Source organism: Protopterus annectens, chromosome 10.part0, assembly GCF_019279795.1.
Source record: "Protopterus annectens isolate FY-2018-M chromosome 10.part0, PAN1.0, whole genome shotgun sequence".
Lineage (NCBI taxonomy): Eukaryota > Metazoa > Chordata > Ceratodontiformes > Protopteridae > Protopterus > Protopterus annectens.
Window position 1 is genome coordinate 701,464,128 of NC_056744.1, and position 26,806 is coordinate 701,490,933.

Here is a 26,806-nt window from a genome sequence, read left to right on the forward strand (position 1 = left end):
GCACCTTCATGGCCCCAAAGGTGGCTGTGCTGGGGGCTAGACAGGAGGGGCAGGCTAACCCTCAAGATGCACCAGGCAGCCCTCAATCTGGTGCAGCTGTCCCCCAAACTCCTTTTGGATGGCACTATGCACCAAACCCCAGACCTGGCTATGGGTGACAGTTTCCTCTCCACGCCCACCCCCAGGGGGTGATGGGCCCCATTCCCTGAGATGGTTCCACCTGAAGGTGGTGCAGGACCAATGGGCGATGAGGTCCCGGGTTGGGTCGCAGACATGCTGGTGCCTGGTGCCATGGCCAGATGAGGCGGGACAGGTGGATTCGCCAGGATCTGCCTTCCCTGATATGCTATGGTGTTGAGGTTTTACAAAATATGTTGGTTAGTCATGAACAAAACATTTCAAAATTAGTTTTAACAGCATGCATGGGTATTCCTTTTAATCCAAACCAACAGATTTGAAATAGTTGCATAGCAAACAGAACACATGTATAAATAGAACAACAGTAGGCATTATAACGGCATGCAGATTACTTTGATAGCAACAGGCCACCAATGACAGTATTTGAATGGGGAACATTAATAATCAAATGATTCAATATTTGTAGAACAATAGGACACATGTCCCAACAGTAGTTTTGGAGAAAAACATACCCACTGATTATGTGTACGAATTACTGGTGCAGACAGGGTGGGGGAGAGAGATATCAATTAACGACTGTATAGGCTCCGATTGTTCACAACTGTACTAATCATTAGTCTCCAGGTGTATGACCTCACTTTACATCTACCTATGGCCTGGGGTTGGGCAGTGGAATGTTTGTACACAGTGTATTACTAAAGCCTTCTTAAAAGTAATACATACATTTCCTTACCTGGCAGACCTGTGGAGGTAATTTCTGTTAACACTACCTGACTGTTTCTACACATATTCTTGGGTGAAATTATGCGTATAGCTTACTACCACTCCTGGGATTCAAACCATGCCTATTTGTGCATAGAGGTACAACAAGGCTGTGTTTTATCACAATGAGCTATTGAAGAACTGCTGTCTGTTGCTCGACTGTTTTCTGCCTAATACTCTCTTGGTTGGACAATCTGACATAGTAATTCTGACATTCATGCATGGCAGATGGTTCTTGTACTGTGTATTAATACTTTGACATATAACAATCTGGAAAGCAATGGTTAACACTAAGCACTGCTGTAGGGGATACAGTATACTAGTTTACAAATTACTATTCAGGGATCAGATCTTGGCGCATGTAACATTTCATATAGTTGATCTGCTGATTTACAGCTCCAGAATCTTTGTCAGATGAGCCTCAATTAATTCATGCTGTCAGAGCCATAGCTGCTGTGCAGAACCTGTACACATTTAGATTCATACCACCACATACCAAAGTAAACACAACAGTCTGGGGTTTTTAGTTTTATTGAAGGGTACTGGCACTTTTATTGATAGATATCCTGTACATCAGTATTACTCTGCTAACTACTCATTTATTCATTACACACAGTACACATTTTAAGCTACTGGCAGTTGACATTCTACTCCTTTCTATTTATTTACCCTGAATACTGCAAGCTAAATTTTTACTCACCAGCCTCCTGGAGTAGCCTTAGCAACTTGCTGGCATGGGTGTCTACATTCACAGCCCTCTCATCTGCAGCTGTACAGGAGATAAAGAAACATTTATGCATACCTATTGATCAGATAACCAGGCTGGACTAATTGATACTGATACTTACACACTTCTGGGGGTCTATATCACATCAGCGAATGCTAAAAATAGCGAACACTGATATATCGAACTTCAAAGTCCGAGAGCTGAAAACAGCAAAGGAACGGATCAATGAATTTTTTCCCAGGGAAAAAATTTGCTGGGCCGTTCTCTGGATTTTGCAGTTTTCTCCACAGTGGTGCGATCTCGGAGTTGGTATATTTAAGTTGGGGTTGTGGATGCACAGCCCCCCACATCGGGGGTGTGGGGGGGCAAAGTCGCCACTTAATTTTGACTGTATACTCTTTTTTTTTTTTTTTGAATCAGCAAATTTTTTCCCTGGGAAAAAATTCGCTGATCCATTCCTTCACATTTTTCAGCTTTCGGACTTTGAAGTTTGATTTATCAGAGTTTGCTATTTTTAGCGTTCGCTGATGTGATATAGACCCTATTTCTGGAACAGTCAGTGAAATGGTGCCGGACCTGCTCACCAGTTTGAGGGATGCCAGTAGCACTGGTGAGATCATGTGCAAGATGGTCCCAGGCCTCCACTTTGTATTGGGAGCCCTGGTACTCGTCCTGCAGCAGTCTCTCCTCATGGTCTTTCACTGGGAGTCCAACCATGACCCTGGAATCCTGAATGCCCCAGCGTTGCACCTGAAAGCGTGAACCCTCTCCTACACCAGCCATAGTGCCTGCAAGGATGACCTACAACTGCTTATGGCTGTATTCCTGCCTGCAAGGTTTAAATAGAGCCAAATACTCACCCTTTGCCGTCATTGGACCAGTTTGAATATGTTGAGCTAAGCTAAGAGACGGGCAAACCCGCTTAGCTAAGGCTGGCAGTGCTTAAAGGGATGGATGTTGAGCACTGCATTTACATTAAGCAATCCTTACACCAGGTTAGTATAGCTGGGCACTACTTAGCATTCCTCACATTTCATTTTATAGAGTATCAGGATTGTGGGATTGATTCAACATTACTGACAAATTATAATTTTATGTTTACCTTCCATGACATCCCCCTATGTGCTGTCATTAAATTATATTCTTGCGTGACTACACTGTATGGGGCACTTGTGTTTATATGGGGGTTTCACATCTTTTCTATACTGACATCTGACTTTTGGACCTGCTACACTACACTGGTTGACAAAAAACTGTTGCTACATAATTTAAGTTTACAAAAATAATTTTAATACTACTTTCCCATAGAAAAATAAGTTTCCTGTCTTGGTACTTGAACCATGAATGCCTGCATGTAAATCCAGGACTCTAACCACTGTACTATCTCTGCTTGGAAATTTTATCTGTATATTTGCATTTATCATTTAAGGGATGTTTAAGCTGTGCTAAGTGGACAGCCATAATGTGCACACCCACTTAGCTACACTTAAACATTCCTCAGGCTTGTAAAAAAATGTTTATATTATTTTTATATTATTATGTTATATAAGTGAGTCTTGTGGTGTTCTGACAACTCATTGAGGACTGCAATTGTGAAATAATGGCATTCATTTGGCTTTCAGGCTTCTATCCTTCAGGGACTTCTGCTAATACATATCCTGTTATCTATCAACTTTCTAAGTGTGTGCCTTTTTTAACATGCACGCTATAAGGGAATATTGGCATACATTTGCTTTCAGACTTCTACCCTTCCATAATTTATGCTAATGCATGACCTGTTCTCTATCAACTTTCTATGTTTGTGAGGGCTATATTTGTGTTTTGTCACTTTTGGGGGATTTATCCCCTGTTATGTGTGCATTTGCACACAGTTCCTGCTTTAGCAGATTGCATGAGTGTCATACGCCACTTTAGCAATGCAGGGAGTATGTCACAGAACCTGTCACACAGCCCCTGCATTGCTTTCTTGTTGCCGAGATCATTATTTAACTTCAATGTCCGCGGGCACTAAAATACTGGCATAATATTTGAGTAAATCTGTAATAGTATGCCAGTTCAGCTTCGAAAGTGCAGGGGGCATGTTCAGTGTCCATGCACTACTTGGACACATCCCCTGCACTCGTTCATCGTTTGTGTCCATATAGCAAGTACAGAAGCGCACCTTCATGCATATGCAAGGCGTGCTGCTGTGCTAAACGGACAAGGACCACTCCATGCAAGAATACTCTTATTCTTGCATGGAATTTGTTGAATCCAGGGCTTTGATTTCTATTTTCTAGCAATTGCTTTTTTGTGGCAGACAACAGAATTAAACTTAAGAACTGAGCACCACTCTCCAACTCCAGTCACAACAAAAAAATAAGAAAGAAAAATAAACCCACTGCTTGTATATATGGAACAGCACCTTTTATAACTCATAAAATAAAAACAAAAACAAGTTTAAAATGACTAAGTGCTTTCACCTTCATCAGTATAAAGCATCATCAGAGTAAAATCCAAATGCATATGTATTTGTGTTTGACTCTGATGACACCTTATACTGATGAAGGAGAATTAAACGTAAGGCCTTATTATGTCTTGAAATTTCAGATCCTGTGTCCCAGCTCAAAAAAATCATATCCTTAGTTATAAGCATTTGCTCACTCAGCACTTCTGAAAGAGTACTGTACATGGAATTTTTAACATCTGCCAAATCATTACACTTCCAAAACACATTTCCAGTTATCTCTTTCTTTTCCATCATACCTCCAACATTTGCTATGTACCTGAGGAGTAAATTCCATGAAGTTTGCTATGGGTACAAAATGCCTGTGCATACATGTCCAAGCAAAGATTCTAAACCTTCTTGAATTGTTTGCATACTTATGCCCTCCCAAATCTTCCCTTATAAGTTACTTTTCAAGTCTGTCCTCATAATCTTTATGCCCTAGTAATTATTCCTTTTTGAACAGCAGCTTCTGTTATAGATTGTACTAAAAACCCTACCAGAGCAGGTCTCTCACTTATGATTCCCTATCCCTTTCTCTTTTCCTATACCCTGATATCAATCCCCTGTAGGGAATCAGTGTCTAGCCTGCAGTCCAAATGTCTTTTTGGCCTCATCCCAGTCTGCTACCTTTCCAGCTCTAGTCATTTTCTCACAATACCTTCATTTCTTTGCCAGTTTTCTCCAGTAAATCCCAGCCCCTTCTTGCCTATGTTCTATATCCAGCTTGCAATCATCCCTATTGGCAGAATCTCCTTTCTCCATTCTCATGTTGGCTTAGTTCTTAGAATACATTCTGCTAATTTATGAATATAATATTCTATAGGGTTGTTATTATTCTCCTTAAGGATATGCATCCAAAACCCCACTCTCTCTCTTTATTTCTTGAACTTCCCCCCTTCTTCATCAACATCCTTTTCCATTTTGAATTGTAACCTCCCACTTGTGTTATGTATACCATCCTTAACTGTTTAGTTCTAAAATATCCTTTCAAATTAGATAATCTTAAATTACCTTGTTCTACTGAAAGGATCAACTTATCCCACTTAACTCTTGTCCTCTTCCCCTCCTAGATAACTTCCTTCGTCTCTTTATTAATTATTGTCCACAACTTCTCCTCTGGTTGATAAAAATATGTCTCACCCATATATAAAATTCACTGCTTGTATCTTACTGTTCATATCCATAAAGAAGAGCTTCCAGTTTCTCAGTTTTTGTATTATCTTTTGGTTAGTCTCCTCCCTCGCATCCTTAGCTGTGATAACAGAAACCTTTATAAACCATACTCCAAAATACTTCATCTTATCATGTTCCCTATAAATCGGGGTACTGCTGAACCAATTAATGTGTGGGAACATAATTTATGGCTATAGCCTATGTTTTTCTTCATTAATTTCATATCCTGAAAAATACGTAAAACTGTCTCAAAATGTTCCACAGCACTGAGATGTCATTTTCTGGATTCATCAGGTACAAAATAATATCACGTACAAATGAAGCCAACTTTTCTTGATTACCATACCAATTATATCCTTGCATTTCTCAGTCATTTATTTTCTTTGCCAATGGCTCTAAATGTAAAGCAAATAACAAAGAGGAAGGAGTACACCCCTGCCTGGTTCATCTGTTCAAACACAGCTTATTAGAGAGGAACCCTTCCACTTTAATTTTTGTCTTCAGTTCTTCATATATCATATGTTCTTCATATATCACCCCAATTAAATGTAATATTGTATCAATGAATGCAAATGTTTCCATTGCTCTACTCATAAAAACCCCAGCTTATTCTGTCAAATGCTTTCTTTGCATTAAGACCCACCAACAACAGTGGTATTTTCTTAACATTCTGCTTCCCTCTGGATCATCGTTGTTCTGTTAATGTTGTCAAATGTTTACCTTCCCTTCACAAAACCACACTGATCCATATCTATCAATTTTGGCAACACCTTTGTCATTCTTTTAGATAGAATAGACATAAATGCTTTATAATCATGGTTTTAAATTAAAATGGGTCTGTAGAAATATTCTGATATATTATTGAAGTTAAAATGTTTCTTTGAGATTTCTGCCATTTCTTTGAATGACTTTTCAGATGGCTTAGTAGTTGCTACTAAAGTACACAATAGTAAATAGTTTCTGTTGTCCATTGCAGTTAGCTACACTGGCACTTTTCCCCCTCTAGAATATCTTTTACTAAATAATGTAGTTCACGCCTTTCAAAATGAGCTGTCCAAGCCTCTTTCATCAACAAAAGCATCAATATCTGCTGTCCCCGTGTTTTAGAAGGATGGAGCTCTGAGTTTGGCCTAACCAACCCAGGTTTAGATAGTGGTCCTGTCCATCCAAGGTAGCAGAGGTACAGAGAGAAGTGCTGCCTGTTCTCTCCTATGGGGGACCTGTTGACAAGCTACTGCATTTACACATTCCACCTAGAAATTTGGGGTCTACTGGACCTAGATAACATTCTAGTAATTCTGCCTGCAACTGCTCTTAACACCCATCCAACTTCAATCTAAACCTGAAACTATTCTAGGATATAAAGAACATATATTTCACGGGAACTACCGATTCACATTTGCAACCATATGCCAACTATAAAGTATGTTTGCTGGGCACATGCATGATAGTAAAACAATGCATTCTGTCAATAAACAATACATTATACTATTGAAATGATTAAATATTGCTGCAAATATCCAACTGGACTACTTCAGAGATTTGTGCTGCAAAAGGTTATGCAATCAACTAAGGATATATTTTCCAGTCTGAATTATTGATAACTGGATGATGCACACAAATATAACTTAATTTTGAGTTCCTGCAGTTTTCTAAACTATATATGGATTTGTTTAAAATTCTTGAGGCTACAATATGGCATTTTAAACAGCAGTCACTGCCACTGGAATTTACAATAAGACTGTTGGTGTTTTCATCTAAGTGCTGAGGAATAACATATCCATAAGGCAGTGTGACACTATAGTTAATATGATTCTAGGCTATGCTAACAAATAGTTAATTGATATTTAACATAGAGTGCAGAAACATTATGTTTATACATACTGCAGAATAAGTGTCCACAATTAGTTTCTACAGGACAGATGGCTGTTTGGAGGCAAACAGGACATTGTGAGTTATTGTGGAAGTGACATTTGATGTGATTTCTTGAGTCCTGGAAAAAAAAACAGAATACATGAAAAAGTTTGACAAATACCATATCTGTAAAAAAATGTTTTCTCTAAACTTGCTGTCAAGATTAATTCTTCTTATATACGTCATCCTAGACTTAAAGCCATATTGACTAAATCAAATTAGTAAATATAGACAGATTTTTTTGTCAGCTTAAAACAGTTCAGACAAACTTAACAATAGTTACATCCAAATAACTGTCTTGCCTGATGTGCATGTTTACTGATTGCTTTGTGGTTTGGCATACATAGGAAAACATGAAAATCATAAACTCACTTTGTGTTAATTTGAAACCAATTAGAAACCAAGTCATTTATCATATAGACTTATGGTGATTATTACAGAAAGGGAAATGAGTAACGGACTTAGCAATAATACATAAAGCAGGGTGAATTTAACAGATTTTATTGCACACTCAAAAAGATTATGTAGTGCTTGGAGCAGCATGATTACACTTCAAAATTAGAAAAAGACCCAGTCTTAACAATTATTAAGCACCCCCACAATTGCTGTTAAGATCGATTCCCACATAGGTGCTAAGAATTGAAAGTGGCAGTCATCACACAAGAGAGACTGAAGTTAAAACAGGTTTGTTTCTGCCTGCTGGATAAGTCTGTAATCTTGCCCTGATTTATGATATATGTTGCTGTCTGTTTGACAGTGTTCACTAAGTGCTTTACTGTCTTTGAAAGCCAGCAAAACACTTTTTTTTTTCTGATACCAGTAATACATGGAGCAGATAAATGTCCATGGATTACAAGCGGTTATGATTGAGTTTCATTTATCATAACACTTTATTATGACTCTCAACATGGATGCCAACATTCACCTCTCACGCTTCATTCTTGAGGTGAATTTTTTATCTGTTTCTTGAACACATAATAATATGGCTCTGATCAGAGGCCCAATTATAATCCTCTGTGTTAGGTATAATACAAAGGATAATTATTTTTCAGCTTTTCTGGCTCTGTGAAATTTGCATAAATGCACACCCCATCCCCTGGTGTGCTTTTTCACATTAAAATGATTAAAACATCTATGAATTCCTGTGGTGGAGAAATGCAGGGAGATGATAGATTTCAACTGAAAAATGGCTAAGTAGCTGCCAAGTGTATATGATTTTGTTTTCTTCAGAATTTCAGTGGGCAGAAGTCAAATGTACAGATGCATTTGATCATCTGATTTTGCTTTTACAGAAGCAATGACATCCTAATGTTTATCTCAATTAATAAGGTTATATATATTACTTGTGATATGTTTTGCTTCTTTTAATTCTTCAGTTTCAAAACATGAAATTCTGCAACAAAATGTATGTCATTAAAATTCTGGCCAGATTTCTGTGGTACAGAAGGATGAAGCCATGACTGTGAAACAAACATCCTAAGTTTGCTGAGTGACTTCACATACACATACACACACACCCACACAAGTGCGCACGCATGTGTTTACACACAGACACACAAACACACACACACATTTATTGGCAGTTTGAAGGATCACTAAATCACATACAGCATATCTTTGTGATGTGAGAAGAAACTAGAACACCTAACAAAATCTGGTAAAGACAAAGAAAGAACATGCAGACCTTGCACAGAAGGAACTCTACTAGAGAGACAAGTAATATGAGGCATTAATGCTAACTGTGTACCAGTATGTGAGCCAGGATCTAGAAACTGCTGTTATAAAAATTTGACTGAACTCATTTAAAAAAATTAAAATGAGACTTATTTTTTTTAATTTTTTTTTTATTTGTGTAGGTGGAGTACAATAATCAGGGAATTCAGGGAATTAAGATTTCATTCACTTTTCCTAGACATTCATATAAAGTAATTTTGTTTTAAGTCACAAGAAGGACAAACAAACACCATATAGAAGACACTTGATTCAGGAAGAGAACCAGCAAACCAAGCACTGTACCTATGCAACTAATATTTTACCAGTGTGACAGTGTCATGAATAAAATATTTCAGTCTGAGGTAGAATCATTGGTAAACTGGAGAGAGGTTTTAAGTTGTGTGATTTTACTATACTAGGAAATGCCCCAGAAGAGGCATTAGAAAAACATTAGAAATCAAGCGATTGAAGAAATTATGGGGAAAAATCAAAACTGCTCCTGTGGAGGTAATACAGTTTTATGTAAAGCAAACCAGCAAAACAAACTAATTGGGAAAGCTAGCTTAGTTGTTTCAAAATATTGTATTTATTTTTCTTCTATTATTTGTTAACTGAGAATGTGGCTTGACCTATGGAATGTTTCGGCTATGTAATGAACAAATGCAAATATAACAGATTGAAATAATGTAACAACATGAAAGAACATTGTCATATCTGTAACTGAAAATCATGATTACAGATAGGTATAACTGAATGAAGAGGTGTTCATCTACAGAGGTCTTAAGACCGTTGCACCTTACTCCAGTCTGACCAATGTTATGACATAACACACTGCTACCATTACCCTTAGCTATCTTAAAGAAATTGCTAGGATGGTGTAGTGGTTCAGCGGTAGCATTGTCACCTCATAGCAAGAGGTTCTCTGGTTCTATTCTTGGCTGAAATGCCTTCTGTGCAGAGTCTGCATGTCCTCCCTGCCTTTGTGTGGGTTTCCTCCCACATTTCAAAGACATGTGTCTGGAGAGTTTCTCCCTGAGCCTCTGCTGAAAATTGGCTTAGTTCCAAGTTGGACTTACCCAATAAACAAATGTAAAATAAATAAATATTATGCTATTATTTTACATATCCTGACATGTGAGACATGTAACAACAAGCATGCAAGTTTGTAAAATAATGAATACATAAGTATAAGAAGAGAGATGTGAGGCCCATACCCCTTACATAGTATGAGTTCTATCACTGAGGGTGGTATGAAAGTCTTCATAGAATTATAATACACTGAACAGCCATTCGCCTCCTGAGCTAAAGTTTCTACCATCAGGAGAAATGAATAGCACTCAGGGAGTATGGAAAAACGGTTAGTAATGGACAAGTATGGCAGTGAACTGAAAGTCTAATATCTTATAGTGACACTATGTAAAGTAAGAGAACAAAACAGCTAATACATAAAGAAAATAGGGGTTAGCATGTACTAATGGTGCATACTAACTATCTGGACCTAGCTAAGGTGTTTGATACAATACCCGACTCAGGTATAGCTGGCAAACTCACCAAACTGGGCATAAATCCCTATATAACTCACTTGATTGCCAGCTGGCTCAAAGACAGGACTCAGAAAGTCAGGATCAGTGATACCATCTCTGCTAAGAGACCAGTTGCTAGTGGGGTACCTTAGGGCTCCATGCTGGGTCTGCTTCTATCTTTCATTTAATCTTTAGAGGTAAAGGCTGGGACAGTCTCCCCATCCAAGTGAAGTTGAGTCCACCCCTAACCCTATTTAAGCATAACCTTGATCAATGGGTGGGAAACCAAAAATTCATCACGAGTCTGGCCCCTATGTCTCTGATAGTCAGAGCCATACAGTAATGTCTAAAGTAATATACCCTCCCATAAGCTCTATAAACGTCCTAACTAACATACCCTGTCCTAATAAATGCCTGTGAAACATAGGAACACAATTTTGTTAGAGTGCATGGCTAGGCTTATAAAGGCCATGGTAGTTGTTAGCCTTGTATATAAATATGAACCTAAGGCAATGCCCACCAACCCTCAGAGTGTATATTGATATCAAATCTGTCTTAAATTCAGGTTGTTAACAAGAACATTGTGGGAATTACACTATAAATAGAAAAGCCTAAATATTAATTAGCAGAGTAAAGGATTAATGTTATGAACTTTATTTCCCAAACAAACTGCACAATGAAAAGTCTTAAGGTAAACCATTGTGTACTCTATAAGTCAAAGCAAATTAGTATTTTGAAGTGTGTGGGAGTCTTCCTTTCAGTAGCTTAGGATACAATTTGTAGCATGCTATAAATGTAACTTTTATTTGTAGCAGGCAATGAAGGGAGTGTGTGTGTGTGTGTGTGTGTGTGTGTGTGTGTGTGTGTGTGTGTGTGTGTGTGTATGTGTGTGAATCATCAGGTTTCATATACTCAAGGTTTTAAATCTCTAAACACTTAAGAAATCAAACCCAAGAAATGCAAGTGTTTTTGGCAAGGGGCAATCCTCCTGTACTACCCTTGTGAGGGGTGAGTTCTGCACACCTCTTGAACGTATATATATATATATATATATATATATATATATATATATATATATATATATATATATATATATATACACAAACATACACACACACACACACACACACACACATATATATATATATATATATATATATATACACATACACACATATATATATATATATATATATATATATACATATACATATACACACACACACACACACACACACACACACATACACACATATATATATATATATATATATATATATATATATATATATATATATATATATACATACATATCAACTCCATTGTTGCACAAATACAAAGAAGGAGAAATCTCCAAAAAGACAGGAATTACTGCCAATGTGTCTAAGTGCAGATCGGCAGTGATTTCCTATGGAAAATAGCAACTGGAAAGTGTAACATGCATTATCAAAGACATAGTGTAAAATCCGTAACCCTCACAAATGATATTGCAAAAATGAACCTCAGAAAGTCATTTATTTTTTCTTCTGAAAAGGGGAGATGTTACATCTGTGCCCTCTTTCTTTAAACTATTGGTACCACTGGTATTTTCCTCATGTAGTCTAGTATCCTGGGTAAATCAAGCCTGAAAATAGGTACATCATATGGAGAGATAAATCAAACCTGAAAATCGGTGCATACCCCCAAAATAGGTAGAGTTGAGAGCCATGCATTGATCTGAAAGTTATTGAAAACCTGGGGAATCTAAAATTAAAACTAGCTAACAGTATCACAAAATATAAGTTGACAAGTACTTCGAATACTACCTTTCAAGACTGAGGAATAAGCTTCTCCTGCAAAAAGTAGAAGTCACTCCTTAAATTCCTTCTTTCCGCCTTCATAAATTAACTTGTTATATGTGTATGCATATATATGCATACTTTTATATATGCATTTATGTGGAATGCCTGGCAGTTAGTACAAATGTCTAAAGTTTTAAGCTGTTAATAAGCTGCTTGCTAAAACCGACGCTGCAGGGTTTGATTCCTTCCATCTTCATTTGCCTACTGTATAATCAGTGTAAGTCACTTAAATACACAATGCTTCCAGGTTGCCCCTGCAGGAATACTTATGTCCAGCATGCATATCGTGTCAACAAAGTTTATAAAATAAACCATATATAGGTTCATAGGTAAGGACTAGGCTAGCAGCCCATGTGGGCCATTTTAAGCCTAAACAATTTCTCTTTTGGTGCTTGAGGTAATGTGTCCCATTTGGTTTTAGATTAGCCACACACATGCCATGGTCAATAATTATATATTATCCTTAGTGAAAATAACTGAGATCATACCACAGATAATTTGAGGGGACCCATTCATGGGATAAATCATTTAGGAGTTGCCTCTGACCATTATTAGCACAGGGACAGTCCTAGAGTAAATATTTGCTTCCCATCCATAGATTGAAGGTGTTCTTAAATAAGGACAGGATGAGCTTTGCTTTATATGGATGGGGAGTCTGCTCCAGAGAAGCAGTATCCTCTCTGAGTTATACCTATCATTCCAAAACATTCTGTTGATGTTATAAAAGAGGTTTGGATTCCTAGACCAAGTATTTCTGATGCCATTTGACTTGCTGATATGCAGTAAATCCATTAGTATTGGTTCATATGATGCCTTGTATGCCAGACACAAATCACCTCTTATGTGGGGTAGAGACAGAGTTTTGTCCATGTAGGACCTATTGTTTAGGTCTGTTATCCTTTTTAGCAATGTATCTGTGTGGATATTTGAGTTGTTGCATATGTGTGGACAGATACATCCCAAAAGGTCATTAAATTGAATGACTGGCCCAATGAAGGTGAAGCAAAGGGGGTGCATCCATAGATCTAGGTACAGTCCATGTGTTTATCAGCTGTGCAATATGGAGGGACTTTCTTATGACAATGGACATATATATATATATATATATATATATATATATATATATATATATATATATATATATATATATATATAGGTCTACTTCTAAATTTCCGACTTTCAAAATGTTGAATTTGTTGTGGATGAGACCATAAGATTGAAGTTTTGAAACTTCAAACCATTTTAATGGAGATCGTCATACAGCGTGGAATGGTATATTTACCATTTTCCTTGTTATAGCGCAATCTTGGAGTTGGTATATTGATGTGGGGGGGGGGGTGCAAGGGGGCTTCCTGCCCTGCAAAAATGTAAAACAAGACTTTTTGTTTTTATTTTTTTCTATTATTTAAATTTTGAAGTTTCAAAACTTAGTTCTTATGATCTCGACCACAACAAATTTGAAAATTCGAAATTTAGAATTTGGCCTATATATATATATATATATATATATATATATATATATATATGGGTCTACCTGAGTACAACAAAATGCCATTAAATTGAAACTTACTTGATGGAGACAAGTATGCCAAATCCTCACTTTAATTAACTTTCATATCACCAGTTGGCTAACTAGGTGACATTTGCCCTTTTCCCCACTATAGTACAATCTCGGAGTTGGTATATTTAGTTAGGGGGATGTGGGTGAACAGCCCCACATTGGGAGATGTGGTGGTTGAAGCTCCCCACTTGGGTGGGTTTGACATGCGTTGGTCTGTTCATTTTGTACTATTGGCCAACTGGTTTCTTTCCTGGATTATATTTTTGATGATGTGAAAGTTTGTTAAAATGAGGATTCCATGTACTCGCCTTGATCAAGTAAATTTTGAATTAATGGCATTTTGGTCTCCTATGTAATAAGTAGATAGATAACGATATATAAAACATATATAGAGAGAGATGTATGAAAATATCTTGATTTGTCCAGCTGCATATTATCAGCTTACAAATCAGTGAAAAACTTCAGGAAAGCCTGTTCAGGTAAAAGCAAAAATCCCATTCAATGACTGCCATGAGGCCTGAATGGGGATATGTCTGTTTTCCCTATGCAATTTGATGAGGAGTTGCAATGCTAAATTAGGTTTTGGTGAAACTGTTTCAGATGATTTGTGATCTGATAATTTGAGACACAGCAAAACACAATGAAAGTATATATATATATATATATATATATATATATATATATATATATATATATATATATATATGGGTCCATGTCATTTGATCGACAGTTCATTTGATTGACAAGCATTTTAGGTGGGGGGCTTTGCCCCCCACACCCCCCAATGTGGTGGGCTGTGCCCCCCACATTCCCCCTAACTATATATATCAACTCCAGGGTCGCACAACATTGGGGAAGGGGGCAAATGCTTGTCGATCAAATGAACTGTCGATCAAATGAACTGTCGATCAAATGACATGGACCCATATATATATATATATATATATATATATATATATATATATATATAGTGTGTGTGTGTGGCATGAGGATTGGCAAAATATTTATGATGGATGCTTTTGAAGAACTTAAAACAGATATGATATTATATGGGGTTATATGATAAAAGATATGAAAATTATTTTATAAACATATAATTTTGTTTTCATGCATATGGTTTATTTTGGACACTGAGATGTCTTGAAGCACTGTATAACAAACAACAGGTAATAAATTATGTTAAAAAGAAGACAAGGTTTTGGTTATGGAAAAAGATTCAAAAACTGAAAAAAGAAAGCTGTAAATATACAAAAAGGCATATAAAAGAAAACATGCAGATTTTTTTAAGCATGAAAATATCTGAGGCAAATACTGTGTTTTTATATATGCATATATATATATATATATATATATATATATATATATATATATACACACACATATATATATATATATATATATATATATATATATATATATATATATATATATAAAATTTATTTATGAATACATTAAAAAATATCCTTATTCTTTTCAATAAATGTTCTGGAATCTTTTACTCCTATTAGAGTTATTGCTAGCTCAGGGAGATAAGACAGATGAGACCTTGGTTTAATGTCTCAGCTGAAGGATGGCTCTTCAGAAATGCAGCACCCCCAATGTTGCCACAATAACAATACTGAAACATGAATACAGCACCTAGTGTGGAGATGGAACACATAAATATCTGATTTTTTCAGCATGAAAGAACTAGCACTCCTTGAATCACTATTAAAAGGACTTTTCCCAGTAAAATAAAACACTCATTTGCTTGCGTCTTTTGTCCCTCAGCCAGAACATTATCCAGCCAGATAGGACAAAAAAGTCCACATCTAATGCTCCATCATAGAAAGCCAAAATGCAAGTATCAGACCTAATGTAAGTAATTTGTTAGAGCAATATGAGATTTTTAACTCTAAAGAATGCTATTAGATATAATTAATGAGGATGAAATGGCTAAAACATGCCTGACTGATCTCTGCTTAAACAATCAATTTTCATGATTGTTGTTGAATTCCAAATTTTGCAGTAACATAGAGCTTTCTAACTAACTTCAAGAGTGCATTTTGGTAGACACTTTGCTTCCAATGTCGAACATAAATTTCAGAGCTGCTTGCTTTCACAGAGCATAATAGGATCATTTGTGTTGAGAACAAAGGAAATGTTCTTGAAGCTTCAAATGCAAGCAACTCTATACTTCTGAACATTTATGTCCCACCCTGTTCTTTCCCAAAGTATTAGATTGGTTGAGTAATGGCTACTGTAAGAACCCAACCATCTCCTTAATGGAAAATATTGAATGATCCAGTGAATCATTAAGTAACCTGCAAAAAAAACTACTTGATGAGACAAACTTCAGTCTACTTCTGCTTTTCTCTAACATATGCAGACAATCAGACAGAAAGCAAAGAGACTGAAATTATCAAAAGCAACTACAAATATTTAGCAATGCCAGCTACCATACAAAACGTATGGCAAATCTTAAAAGTTAACAGATCACCACTCATTATAAATGAAGTATTTAGCTGTTGTGGCTAAGTTCATTTTATACGCCCCCAAACAAATGGAATTTTGTTGGATATGATGTGCTGTTCTTTCATCTTGATGCTTAACAGAATTGCACTGTCAAGTCTTCACTTTGTTCTTTTTTTTTCTTTTTCTTTCTACTGTATGCATTGTAACAGTGTGATAGCAGCACCACTGCCACCAGTGTGATATGGGGAATGACACTACTGCTCCCAATTTGACCTCCACATGGAAGAATTCTACCAACTGTTACATCAAAATTATTGACATCATGGGGCTTGAATCCCACTTATACCAATCAACAGTGAAGTAATAGCAAGAAAGTACACATAAGTATATTTAAGTAAAGAATTCACAAAATACAATTTGGCCTTGAAGGTATAAATAGGATATGCACTGCTACTCTAGGTATAGGTTTCCAACATCCACAAGCAGACTGGACTGAGCACAAACCACTTAAGGAGTTAAGTAGTTGGCCAAGCACTCACAGTCCTCTGTCTCATGAATCTTTCTGTGAGCTAGTGTTTTCCACTGCTCCTTTATACACACACACACACACACACACACACACACACACACACACACACACACACATCGCTGAGCTATGCAGCACAGACACACACACACACACACACACACGCACACACACACACACACACACACACACACACACACACACACACGCACACACACACACACACACACATTCATGCAATTCCTGGAGAAGGCAGGCAGAATTCTCCACTTTCCTAAAGCTTTCATCCTGGCATGGTATTACAGTTACCACTCTGAGTTTAAGGTCAGAGACCCCCAATTACCTGGCTGCTCTTAATCAAGCAAAATGTAAACATACCAATTAACATCTCTTTGCTAGTAGTAGACCTAAGCAGTCTAACAGAAGATGTGTGTCACCCATCTTGTACACCAACAATTTAAATGGCTACAATCTTCTCATTTAAAAAACAGTGCATACATAAAATAAATAAACGCCATCCATAGGAACTTAACAGTTGATAAGTGAACTATATTTGAATAATGAATGAAAATAGTGCAAATAAAGATTATAATATACATAGACTGGCAAACACATAGAAATAAAATAAAAGTCAGTAAAATAGACTAATGCTTGCAGAAAAAATAAACTCCAAATATTTAGGTTTCATGACTAATTTTGACTACAAAAGTACTGACTCTTAATCTGAATGTAATCTAAATTTAATCTGAATCTTAACTGTCATAAATTAGATAAATTAGTAAGCAGTACTCATAGAAGGGTCCACCATAATAAGACCTCGTCAACCTCCATGCTCTCAGTTATTAATATTTTTTCTCAGATGACAATGGCATGACATTTCTGTTCAGACACTGAAGAAAAATAAGTCAGCAAATCAGTTTTTACGTATCATAGCAACTACAGAAATGCCAATACACACATAGGAGTGTGCAGTTAGAACTAGTCTGATTGAAGACTGCTGGAACAGGGCTCAGTTTTGAGCTTTTTTTGGTTAATTAGGTAACTTGTTTAAATCAGTTTGTTAGTTTTCTGCTGTTTTGTATATATAAAAAAATTGCACTTTATTCATTTGCTTTTACTGTATTTGTGTTTCTTCATACTTTATTACTAGGGGCGTTGACTACAACTCTGATCTGAGATATATAACAATATGTATCCTTTTCTGTGCATTTAAAGTGTTTTTTTTATTGTATCTGCTTTATTTTCTGAAAAAAAAATACTTGTTTCCCTCCTTTCTAAGCTAGTATAGTCCAGTTTTCAGGTTAGTGCTGAATTCAGAGCTGTGTTACAAGTCTCTGTGTTTGCCCATAATACCCTACTTGGATAGAAGGAAGTTTCTCTGTTCACCTGTGAGAGAGGGGAGCTTTGAGCAGCCTATCTGTTCCTGGAAGAGTGGTATCAACCCAGAAATTACTAGTTTATTAGCCATTTTGAGCTAATTTCTATCTCTTTCATTTCCCTGCTATAAAAACTGCATTTGCCCGGTTTTGTGAGCTGGGCAGCACCAGTTAGCTAGGTTATAATTATTCCTGGCTCCACAAAGTCTCCTTTTCAATTTTTCCCTTGGAACTAGACAAACTTTCAAGTTAATCACTCAAACCATTACTTTCTCAGCCCGGCACTTGCTCAAAACTCATAGCAAGCACTTATAAACCCTAGCACTAGACCCCCCCTATACTGTACAAAAGGACAAGGCTCTCTCTATTCGACCCTACCAGCCAATCAGTAAAACAGTTCACTGTACCTATCCAGGCATGTCCAAAGGGCAGTTTTAGGTGTATTCTCCAATCCAACTGGTGAATCTGGGCATTTTGAGGCAATGTTACAACTGGCTCATGTACACAGACAACCCTGTCCTACCACCAAACACTAATACATGCGAGAGATGCAATTATACAGCCAAAGTGGAGACTAAGCTCTCTATATCCACAACTGGATCAGACAGTCAAGAGGAGAAGGGAAATGCTAGCATCACACTACCAGTCTCACATAGACCCATTAAACGAGCACCAGCAAAAAACACACATAAATACATGAAAACATACTCAGAGGCTCTAAATAAAAATCTGCAAAAGCAACAGAGACCTCCAAAGCAGACATCCAAGCAACCTCCACCCCCCAACACAAACCATGAAACACATACTTCACAAAACCAGTGTGCCACACAATCACAGCCCTTAAGGCAAAATAACATACCCAACACACTAGTAATAGGTGACTCTATAGTCAGGCACACTGACGTCCCACTCACTAGGCTGAACAAGGAGAAGGTTACTGTTAGCTGCCTGTCAGGTGCCAGGATCCATCACATAACACAAGCACTCAGGTCACTCCAGAACAAGTACAAATATGACTCTGTCATTGTCCATGTTGGTGTGAATGACCTGAGCCATACCTCCCTGGACTACATGAAATGAGACATGGAAGAGCTCTCTGATCACGTAGACCAGGCCAGTATGACCCTGACCCTAAGTACCATCCTGCCCTCACCAAGAATGATACCACAGTTTAAAGAAAAAATTATCAATTTCAACAATTGGCAAAGTTTCTGGTGTCATTCAAAGGGGATCCAGTGTCTGTCTGCCTGGGATGACATGCCCGACAAGCCACGCTGCTTCACTAGAGAAGGCTTGCGCCTGTCACCCTTAGGCTTTTGAATACTGGACAAGGTTCTTGCCACCCCCATAGTGCCTTTTTAGGCAAGGCTCAAAAGACAAACCCACTGCCATAAATAGCACAAGTAACAAAAAACTGAGGGTAATGCTAGTCAATGCCAGAAGTCTAAACCTCAAAATGCATGTGTTCGAGGCACTCCTCAGTATGGAGAAAATTGATATATGTGCAATAACAGAAACCTGGTTTAAGGCTCCAGAGAGCACCCCAGCACTACCAGGCTACAACTCATACTATACAGTTAGGCCACAGAACCCAGACCAAAGTACAAAAGGTGGGGGCATATCCATATTCATCAAGTATACCCACACCTCCAGGTTAGTGGCACAGCATGATGCTTCAGAGATCATCCACGTGCAACTAACAATGGGCAAAACTGCAGTTCAAATTGTAGCTTGCTACAGATCACCCACCATGTCCCAGGACCCCCATTCCGCATTTCTGGAAACACTGGGAAACATAAAGGTCCTACCAAACACCCTAATATTGGGTGATTTCGACTATCCAAACATTAACTGGGAGAACTACTCAAGTACTAACTCCCTTGCCCAACATTTCCTAGAATTTATAAACTCAAATGCCTTGGATCAACTGGTCAACACTCCCACCAGAGGTGACAACATATTGGACCTGGTCATCACCAACATAGGTGACCAGTGTTCCACAACGGAGGTCAACCCCTTGCTGGTTAGATCTGACCATAAACAAATCACTCTGGATATCCACATTCTGTGCCCACCCCCGATCAAGGAAACCACCATGAAAAACTTTTCAAAAGCAAACTTCACATTTTTTAAGACTGAGGTGGAAAGTTTCAAAGCCCCTATGCTAAAGAATAATGCTGTCCACGCTGCAAAATCCTTTACTAATGCATTGTATGGGCATCTACAACAATGCATGGATCGTGCTATCCAAAGCCAAACCAAGACTCACTCTTCCAAGAAAAGGAAACCAGTCTGGTGGACCCATGCCATAAACAAGCTATACAACAAAAGGAGGAAACCAGTACAGAAAAGAGTAAAATCCGAAGAAGGGAAGACATCCCTGATCAGTATCAGAAAGAAACTATGATCCCTCATAAAATCATCCAAGGTTAGCTTCAAAAGAAAAATTGCCAAGGACTCCAAAGATAACCACAAGGCATTCTTTAGCTATGTCAAGAATCTAAGTTCCAATGCTCAGATCTGCTCAGAGTTAGTGCAGAATGGCACAAAATACACTGAACCGATTGATATCACCAACATCCTGACAGACAGGTTCAGTGCAAACTTCACCCCCCCTCTCACCCCCAAAAGGGCCCATAACCATACCAGAAGAATGTAGAGCCCCTGAAATCACAGACACTCAGGTTAAAACAGCCCTCTCCAAAGCCAAAAACACAGCATCAATGGGACCGGATGGTGTCCCAGGCTGTGTCCTACATGAGCTCAAAGATGAACTAACCCCTCACCTAAACACACTGTTCAAACTCAGCCTCTCCACAGGCTACGCACCCATAGAGTGGCATACAGCAATGGTTATTCCACTCCACAAAGGTAGAGTCACAACAGACCCCAGGAACTATCACCCTATAAGCCTGACTAGCTTGGTCTGCAAGGCTATGGAGTGCATCATCATGGAATTCATTAACAGAGACATTGGGAACCTCCAAACACAGGACTAGACCTAGTTAGGCTTTGTTAAGGGCAGATCATGCCTCCTAAACCTGCTGGACTTCTTTGAGACAGTTACCAAGGCTATAGACGAGGGAAAGGTGGTACACACAGCCTACCTAGACCTTGCAAAGGCCTTTGACACCATTCCCCATTCTGGTATTATAGACAAGCTCACCAGCCTGAACGTAAACCCCTATGTCACAAGATGAGTTGCCAACTGGCTCATGGACAGAACCCACATGGTGAGAGTAGTGGGAGCTAGGTCCGACTCTAAACCGGTTACAAGTGGCATTTCCCGGGGCTCAGTCCTAGGACCCCCTCCTGTTTGGCATATACTTCTCAGAGGTACAGGCAAGCACAGGAGGACTATGGCTGACCAAGTTCACAGACGACTGCAAACTAGGGGCTATAACTGACTCTCTGGCTGACACAGACATCCTCCAAAGGGGTCTCACTGAGATGGATACCTGGTGTCAAAATCATGGCTTCAAGCTAAATGCCAAAAAGTGCATAGTCATCCCCTTTGGAAAAAACAAAGTACCCATAAACTACCACATAGGTGGTAGTCCTTTAAATACAGAAGATGTAATAAGGGATCTGGGGACCCAAGTAGATAGTAATCTCTCCTTTGACAACCACATTGCCAAAGTGGTTAGAAAATCCTTCTATGTGGCCCACCTAATCACAAAAGGGTTCACATCCAGATCAAAAGAGGTCATTGTGCCCCTCTACTCATCAATCATCAGACCCATCATAAAGTACAATGCCCTATTTGGGATGTACCTTAGAAGACACCTGCAACAGCTGAAAAGATCACAAAAGTACCTCACCAAGAGGATCACTGGCCTCAAACAGATGTCATATGCAGCTCGACTGAAGAAACTCCAGCTGTACTTGGTTGCATACCGCCTACTAAGAGGTGATCTCTGCCTGACATACAAGGCCATGTCCAACCCAGAATTGATGGACATGCTGTATCTAAAGAAAACCATATCCCCTCGAGCCACATGCTCTAGGGATCTAAACCTCACCACAACAATAAATAGGATGTGCTGGAGGGATAGATTCCTGTCCCAGAGACTTCCCATGCTTTGGAACAAGATTCCAATCTACATTAGGCAGAGCTCCTTGCTAAAATTCTTCAAGAGAAACCTTGACGAGTGGATGGGAAACAGAAAGTTTACCCCAGGGATCACTGCAGTGGCTCTGCTGGACAGAGGTACAGGGAACTAATCTAAGGGGGCGGTGAAAGCCAACACCTTCTGGCTAGGCTTATAAATGCCTTTGGGCAGGTAGCCTAGTACCTACCTATGAACCTATGAAACTATGAACCTTTCCTTTGAATCCACCCTTGTTTCTTAATGATATTCAAGCCAAAAGGTCCATTAGAGATTGCAGCCATTACATTTTAAAAAGGAAGAAAAGGAAGACAGTTCCTATTCCTTGTTTTTTATTTATTTATTTATTTTTGCATTTGCATTTGCAAGATGAGACAGCATGTCAGCAGATCAAACAAACTTCAAAAGACTGCTGTTCTTTTATACATACATGCATACAAATATTTCAAGCATGGGCATTAATGCCCTTCTAGCTTGCCAATATACCAAAACACTTGTTAATATAATAAGTGTCCAGGCTGTTCTTAAAATATCTAAACTAGCACTTGCTTTAATGTAATAGTCTGTTCCATGCATCGGCTACTCTGTCAGAGAACCAATTAGTACACTTCTCATTCCTATAGAATTTTCTACATAGGTTGTCTGATGATTTTTCTAGTACTTTTTGATAACCCCAAACATTCCCAGATGTAGCTGTCTCTAAATGCCCTATATATATATATATATATATATATATGAATAAGATCTCCTCTTAGATATCTGTAAGAGACACTGTACAAGTTCAGATATTTTAGTCTTTCATAATAAATTTTGACATCCATGGATGCCTTTGGTATATTTCCGCTGTACTCTTTCCAGTTCAGTCATGCTTGTTTTCTTATAGGGTTTCCATATTGTTATTCCATACTCAAGTTTGGGTCTAAAGTAACTAACAAAATGACTTCATTATTTTTGATTTCCTAGACTTTATACATCTTTTTATACAATCTATAATTCTACAACTATCATTATCCAATTGGTTTTCATGATTAGAAAAACTCATAGCTGGATCTACCCATATACCCAGGTCCTTAAACGAGTCTAAAGTTTCAATTGCTGCTTGCTGTATTAAATATTCACCTTTCAGTTTATGTCTTCCAACTCTCATGTGCTTAGTTTTTGATTTATTTATCAGCATATTATTTTCCTGTGCCCAAATGGTCAGTTTAATCACGTTATTTTGCAGACATGTCTTATCTGTAACACATGTAATCAATTTACCCAATTTGATTTCATCTGCATAGACTGTAGAACACCTCAGATAAAAAAATTAGGTCTGAAAGATACACTCTAAACATGTAAGGGCCTATGAGATAACCCTATGGGATATCCTGACTGTAACCAAAAAGACAAAGGCTGCACACTTCTTTACTATGAGTGCAAAACATTGATGATTTCTGATTTACAAGAGAGAAGAAAAAGGAAAAAAAATGAATTACATTTTTTAACGTAGCTTGGCATTATCCCTGGCTTTGCAGGTATGCATCATTATATAGGTGATAAAAAATGATTTATCTAGTAAATGCACTAAACTGAGTCACAGTTCATATTCAGATGCATCCTGGGATACAAATATGATGTAATAAACCAAAAAAACATAAAGCAGGATCGTGTACATATAAAAGTTTGAGATAAGGAGGTACACAGGCAGACAGGAAATAATATGACACCCAAAAAACATATTTATTTTTAGCCAGGTAATCAAAACAACAACAATCAAAATGTTGATGTGTGGACTCTTTCCAGAGAAGAATCATGCTGCGTATGTAAGGAAAGGCATGTTACATGGGAATTTTAGGCTAACTAATCAACTGCTATGCCTTAGAAGATAGGATGATGTTAAAATGCCTAAAACAAACCAAGTCAACCTCAAGAAGCAGATGCAAACTCCAATAAAACAGCAGAGAAGTGGATTTTACGAAACCCTATCACTGTGCTGCTTGCAAAACTAAGCTGGAAAAGTAAGAATAAGGAAAGGGGCAGGAAGAATAAACAAACAGTATACAGACTGTACAAAAGAAGCCAGAGGAAGTATTCTATATGTTTGGAATTACAAAAAAAGGAAATATTTGCATATGTATGAGGAAAGGCTCATTCAGACTAAGGGGTCTTACAGGCTAGTAAGAAAGGTGGGTCAGCAGGATCAAATGAACCACGATAGGTAGGAAAAAAATTCATGTACATAGCAATGCAGAGTGGAAACAAGAAGAAATGAGCGTAAAAACAAGAAGAAATAAGCTTAAAAAATGAAATGATAAGAGCAGATATAAAGAAAGAAAGAAGCTGTTTCAGGCAAAATTAGGTCAAAGGTTACTATAACCCTAGAATCCCTGGCTTCACTCACATAATAATTTTTCTCTTGACAAGCAGATAATTTCCGCTTTGCAGGTAATATAAAAGAAGGAGATCAAGGATATCATTTGTCAGCTTTCAGTATAAGGATCTTACGCTGCTAATCAATTTAGGTGACAGGTCATAGCAAGATAACAAACATTGCGTAAATAATAACTTACTTTGTAATTTTCTCTTGGCTGACTCATTTTCTGCATAAATAAATTGCCGAACCTATAAAATGAAATAGTAAACCATCAAGCTTTGAAGCAATGAATTAGATGTCCACAGGAGCATTCATTTTGAAAGCATGGTCGTGAATCTGATTGTATACTCTCTCAATGGAAAAAGAACTGCCCTCAAAATGCATCAAACACTTTGTTGCTAAAAGTTATGCTACTAGTTTTTCTTCAACTGCTAAATGTTAACACATTTAATTTATACATAACTTAAAATGACCTTTTCATTTAAAAAATTCTCATCCAGACTTTTAATTTTAATCATTATCAGTCCAGATAATACTGCAACAAAGGTTGGACTCACCCCCATTTTTTGAGGTGGAGGGGGGCAAAGAATTACATGAGGAGAGATTCCAAAACAGTTTATACCTGGGAGAAAAGTGTTCAAAATCTGTGGACACGTTTGTGTAGTGATGATTCTAAACAGATGTACTTTGAGCTATGCATGCAAATCAAGAAATGCAAAATCATTAAGCAATTGTTAACTAAGTACAATTAAGTCAACTTTCAGAATGTTGCAATATATTTATAAAGCAAACATAAACATTAGCAGCCCACTTGCCTTCCTGTTGTAGACAGCAAGGGAATGACCCATTCAGAAATCAAGACTGCATCTGTTTCCAGTAGCAACCTTCATGCAGGCCACTATGCTAATGATATAGGAGTTAATGATGTTTGCAATTGGCCCTGCAGCATGGTGGTGCACATCTAGGTGTTGCCTATGATTCCTACATGGCCAGCTTTCTGACCAGGAGGTTATCAGCAGATACAGCATGAACACAGAGCAAGTTCTGGCTGTGTGTGCCCTGTGTACACCACAAGTAAGTCCGCATAACCAGAAAGTGAACTAAAAGGCAAAGTTTGCCAATTGTTGAACTTACATGTGCCTGAGAAAATCCAGTGCCACAAGATTGATACAGTTGGGGGTTCTCAGATGGTTGCTTCTTACAGTCTGGACAAATACCTTGTTGTTGTGTGTCATTTAGTTGGAAATAAAATAAAGTTTCTAACAACAACAACTAAATGCCACAGAGTAATAGAAATAGTTTATGAGTATAGCACTTCCCTCATATTCTTATGGCCATCATCTACACCCACATCATGATGAAGTACCCCGCTGGATGGCCAGACACACATTTTGTGAGCTGTCAAGCTGTTTGTTTAGCAAATGGACAAATCATATGGATAACAGCTTCATTCCTGGCAGTTTGCATGATTCTTTCTGCCACAGTCTCACTATTCTGGGGATCACAGTCGTGGCCCTCAGAAATTCAGCAGGTACCCACATAAGTCACATGTAAGATACATATTAGAATTCTATTTAAGTGTGGTAGAGAAATCTGTGATGTTATGCATGCAATCATGTACACAATACCTGGCCTGACATCATTGTCGGTAGGTACAGTTGTGGCATTCCATTTTGCAGTACCTGCTTACTAGCTGGACAGTTAGACTGGTACATGACCATTACCAGCCATGATCTGGGTCAATGACAAAGAATAAAAAAATGTCATTTACACATACTCACACACACACAAACACACACTCACACAAGAAGCGCATACACAAAAACACACACATGTACATGTATACAAATGACGGACACACACACACACATACACACATGTGCACGCACACATGCAGAATCATGCTTTACATCAAACAGAATTTTGTTGACTTGGAATTAAAAAGTTTATGTTGTCAACTCCCATGTTTAGTCAGAATTCACTAAATGATTTTAATGAGATCATATAATGCTGGGAGTAAGCAAACCTCCTTATACCTATTGCTGTGTGATCTCATAGTTAGTATTCAGGCATGTTGGTACATGTTTTGTTTTCTTTGACACATGGAAAGGTGATGTATTTCATGTCTAAGTTTAGGCATGTATA

General features: G+C 37.8%; 1 protein-coding gene across 1 annotated transcript in view; it reads right to left on the bottom strand.

The window, feature by feature from the left end:
- The window catches only part of LOC122813286 (E3 ubiquitin-protein ligase RNF170-like), a 228,162-nt gene that overhangs the window by 195,957 nt on the left and 5,399 nt on the right, over window positions 1-26,806 (bottom strand). Inside the window, exons 2-3 of the mRNA XM_044085533.1 lie at window positions 24,858-24,909; window positions 7,173-7,281 (exon numbers count right to left, since the gene is read on the bottom strand). Coding sequence (XP_043941468.1) covers window positions 7,173-7,281; window positions 24,858-24,893 — 145 coding nt within the window. The 5' untranslated portion in view covers window positions 24,894-24,909. The remainder of the gene's footprint in view (window positions 1-7,172; window positions 7,282-24,857; window positions 24,910-26,806) is intronic.